Here is a 4,619-nt window from a genome sequence, read left to right on the forward strand (position 1 = left end):
TGAAACCCACTGTCATGCATCTGGAGGAAGATTAGGCAATCTGCTATTTGAAGATTCGAAACCCTCTATGGAGGCTCTATGAATCGGAATGGATTCCACGGCATATTTTGGAAAGAGTCTCCATGGTCTACTGAGGAGGTCTGAAGGGGAGGGGCTGACCCCATGAGCTATCCCACTTGATGTCATCAGCCCTAGCTCTGTTCCTTTCCCAAAAATCAGCCAGTGTCTTCAGGAGCCGTCTCTGAAAAATCTTACACACTAATGCACACTGAGTCGTTGATCATCTGTAAGTTTCACTAAGTAAAGTAAGTCAGTAAGCCAACTAAAATTTTATTTCTTAAAAACTTTTTACTTCCCTTTTCACTAGGAGACATACCATTTTATCCAGTGTAGTAGTTACGTAATTTCCTGTGGTGGAATTTGGCCTGTCAATCAGATCACAGCCTGATGGTGACTTCCTGTGGGTGTGGCCTTCTCTTAAGGAGGGTTCTGGGAACCAACACCAACACGCCCCTCTCTCTGCCCTCACCTTTCTGCTGGTGAGGCCCTCTGATTCTTCTACTGCTATTGGATCCATACAACTCTGCATGCATTAGCTGTCATCCTTCTGCATCCTGCGTCATTGCATGTGGCTGCATGAGGCTGAAGAGGGACTTATGGACTAGTTTCGGGCATATGGACATAATCTGGACTGGGCTGGGATGCTTGCTGGATATATAATTACTTCTTGATAGAAAGCTTTCTCTTATACATGCATGAGTGTCACTAGATTTGTTTCTCTAGTCAACCCAGGCTAACACATCCAGAATGAAACATTCTTTTTGCCCATTCCTCCCCACTTTTAAAAATGGAGGTGAAATACACATAACATACAAGTAACACTTTAAAAGTGTGACATTTAGTGTATTCATACCGCAGAGTAACCACCACCAAGTTTCAAAACTTTTTAAAAATCATCTCTGTCTTTTGTCTTTTGCTTTTTGTTGTTGCTGTTTGTTTTTTGTTGTGGCAAAATACATATAAAACATAAAATCAGGGGTATTTTTGAAGCCCAGCTTGCTTATAATTCTCTGACTTTTGTCTTGCTTTACAGCTCTGGACTTTTGCTTAAGCTGTTTTATTTCTGCTTGGAATGTCCTTGTGCTCCATTGGACATCTGGTGAAACTTCTCACTATTCATAATTCTCTCCAAATAGATGCTCCACTTAGAAAGGTTGCTCTGACTCTACAATGTTGCTAGCCACCAATGACTGCTGAGCACCTGGCATGGGATTAGTCCAATGAGAGGTGTGCTAAAACACACACTGGATTTATAAGACCTACAACCAAACAAAAAGAATTAAGATACCTAAATAATATTTATATTGATTACATATTGATAATTTCTAATGTATTTGACTTAAGAAAATACACTATTTGAATGAATTTAACCTGTTTGTTTCTACTTTTCCCCCCCAAAGGTAGCCACCAGGAAATATACATATGTGTTTTGTTACATATGTGTTTTGCGTTTGTAGCCTGCATTCTATTTCTATTGGATAGTGCTGCCCCCGAGCTAGACAATAGTTCTCTCACAGCAGTGAGAGCCAATTTGTGAGATCTTCCTGAATGGAGTACCATTCTGTTTCCCCTAACAATATATCAAGAACACACATACTCAAGAAAATCAATTGATTGTGTTAGTCTGTTGACTAGAGAAACAAATTCAGAGACACTCATATATGTATAACAAAGAACTTTATCCCAAAGAGTCATTGGATATTAAGAAAACATCACAGTCCAGATCAAGTCCATAAATCCACTATTAGCCCATAAGTCCCATTCTAGTCCATAAATCCCTCTTCAGACTCACACAGCACATGCAACGATGCCAAATGCAGGAAGATCACAGGCTGATGAAAAGTCTTGTGGATCCAGTGTCAGCGGAAGCATTTTAGTATGACTGTGGGTCTCCATGTGCTCCTCCAACTCTCTGAGTGTCTCAACAGCAAGAAAGTGAAGGACAGAGAGAGAGAGAGAGAGAGAGAGAGAGAGAGAGAGACCCACCTCTTCTGATGGCAGAATCAAGAGAGAGGAAGTTCCCAGAATCCTTATGAGAAGGCCATGCCACAAGGAGGGATCATCAGGCGATGCCTAATTGACAGGCTAGACTCCACCCCTTCATTCTTTTATCAAGTTGACATGAAATTATTTAACTATCACACAGATATATTAGATCTTTAGTACTTTTTCCCTCCAGAGAGCCCTGGTGGCATAGAGGTTATGCCTTGGGCTGCTAACTGCAAAGTCAGCTGCTCCTTGGGAGAAAGATGAAACTTACTACTCCCAGTAAAGAGTTCAAGAAACCCATAGGGGCAGTTCTACCCTCTCCTATAGGGTCACTCTAAGTCAGAATTGACTTGATGGCAATGAGTTTGAGTATTAATCTTTGGTCAATGTTGCGCACTTCTCCTTCCCACCTCTGGGCTCCTCTGCAACTCTCAAGTGTGGTGGTGTGTGCAGTCTTGGCTCAGTCTTTTCTACAGATGGACTCTGTTCCAGTAAAGCCTGGACAACTGTGCAAAAGATGAAAAAAGAAGAAAGACAAGGAAGCAGGGAAGCCAACATTGGCTTTCATGCACGATACCTGGCACTTCAACCTAACCACAATTTTCCAAACAATGCTCATTGGGACTCTCGTCCTTAGAAATGTCCATCAATGTTGTGTTGGGGATCAGGAGGGGGGAAAGCAAATTTCACAGTCACATAAGACAGTGCTGTTGAGAGTGAGGAAGGGCAGGGGGAGTCCATGGTTAAATCAGATGGGCAGTGCTGGACTCAACAAAGCTAACCCGGTTTCTTCATTGAGTCTTTTATAGCTCTTTTGGATGCCTTTTGTTTTAAAGCTTTATGACAGCCTAAAAATCAGGGGGAAAAATTGAAAGGAGCGTTCTTCACCTTCTTCGATGACAGGATTCCTTTTAGAAATATCAATCACACTATTGTTTGGTGAAATTTACCATAGGTACTGTCATTTAATCCGCTTTTAATAGGAAGATACTACTGGCTTAAGAAGTCAAGCGACATCCCCAGCCTCACACAGCCAGCACAAAGCTCTAAGTTCATGCTCACACCAGAGGAAGGAAGTGAAACAGGGCCACAATACAGATAGAAATACACTTTGAAATGACTGAATCCTTCCTTCTCCATATCCCAAGCTCACTGCCCTTGACTTTAGACTTGACTTCCTCCCTGACCTTCTCGAACAAGAGGTTTCTTCTTTGGAATTTCCCAGTATTCCTCATTTGGGTCTTGAAAAACATTGCTTTATGATTAGTTTTCTTTGTCCACATCTTAAATCCCCAATTAGATTAAAGGGCGAGGAGCCTTGTTATGGGGCTTTTAGGAGCCTTTTATGTATGAAAGGAAATTATGGTTATGTTGAAGTGCTTAGCATTGTGTGTAGCAGCTAATGTTAGGCTTCCTGCTGCCTCATCCTTCATAAGGTAGTAAACGTTATGAAGCTTTATGACAGTCCATAGGGGAAAATAGAATACAGTGGTCTTCCCCTTATTTGTGGTATTTCTTTGAATGTATGTCAGACTGATAAATAGACATAATGGTTCTTAGTTCAGTAACGTATATTCAGGTAAGTTGCCAAACCAGTGCCAAATAGCCTGACATCACACACTACATACCTGTAAAATGCAACTCGTGATATCAGATGCAATTTTTGCATGCGGAGAGTCTTCACCTTTCCCGGATGCTCTCAGGTTGTGCCCCAAGCAGGAGTCCCAGAGCCCCACGAGGGCCCTGGCATGCCTGTCGATGGACTCTGTCTCTCTGAGGGCTGTTGTGATTCGGGTGACACAGATTTCAACCACTGCCTGGTCGTTATTGTTGGTTTGGTAATCCTGTGTGGGAAGAAAGGTCATTCTGTTAAATGATACTCTAGAACGTTATCATTTTTCTTTCTTATTCTTTATTTTTATCTTTATATTATTATTATCATCTTCTTTCCATTTTGTTTTGCTTTTGTTTTTATTGTTTCTGTTGGATTTCCCAGTTTGTGAGGCAAAGAAGGAGACAATAGACCGATGCAATAGACAATAGACATAGAGACAATGACTGATGCAAGGGTTTATCAGGGACATGGTGGGTGGGGGAGACGGGGGCTACGGGAGCAAGTAACGAATACTGGAGGAGGGAGGGAGCACTAGAACTGACTGTGATGATGTACATGCAACTCCTTTAAAACTCCTTTAAAAAACAATTTGAGTATGGAGTGAATGTATATGATATGTGAACACTATATCAAGAAAAGTACTAAAAACTGCCCAATCGAACTTGACCAATGGTTACCATGGGTGAAGCAGGACGAATTGTAGCTTAGGGGACACTAAGTTTATGTTAGTGGTGGTGGAATAATTTGGAAAAGGATATAATAATGGTTGTACAACATGAAGAGTGTAATCAATGGCACTGAATCATACATGTGGAAGTTGTTGAATTGGAGAATGTTTTGGTGTGTGTATTTTGTGACAATTAAAACATAATTTCATGAATAACAATGAATACAAGGAAGAGGAAAATGTTACAGAATTTATTTTGGTGATAATTGTACAACTCTTTTTTTTTTT

At 40.9% G+C, this 4,619-nt stretch overlaps 1 protein-coding gene across 1 annotated transcript in view; it reads right to left on the reverse strand.

Annotated features, from left to right (window-relative positions):
• VEPH1 (ventricular zone expressed PH domain containing 1) overlaps positions 1-4,619 on the reverse strand; it is a 295,014-nt gene that overhangs the window by 250,430 nt on the left and 39,965 nt on the right. The window contains exon 3 of the mRNA XM_004704124.3: positions 3,678-3,893. Within this exon, the coding sequence (XP_004704181.1) occupies positions 3,678-3,893 (216 nt within the window). The remainder of the gene's footprint in view (positions 1-3,677; positions 3,894-4,619) is intronic.

Source organism: Echinops telfairi, unplaced genomic scaffold (assembly GCF_000313985.2).
Source record: "Echinops telfairi isolate 266 unplaced genomic scaffold, ASM31398v2 ScPeMD7_7420;HRSCAF=8458, whole genome shotgun sequence".
Lineage (NCBI taxonomy): Eukaryota > Metazoa > Chordata > Mammalia > Afrosoricida > Tenrecidae > Echinops > Echinops telfairi.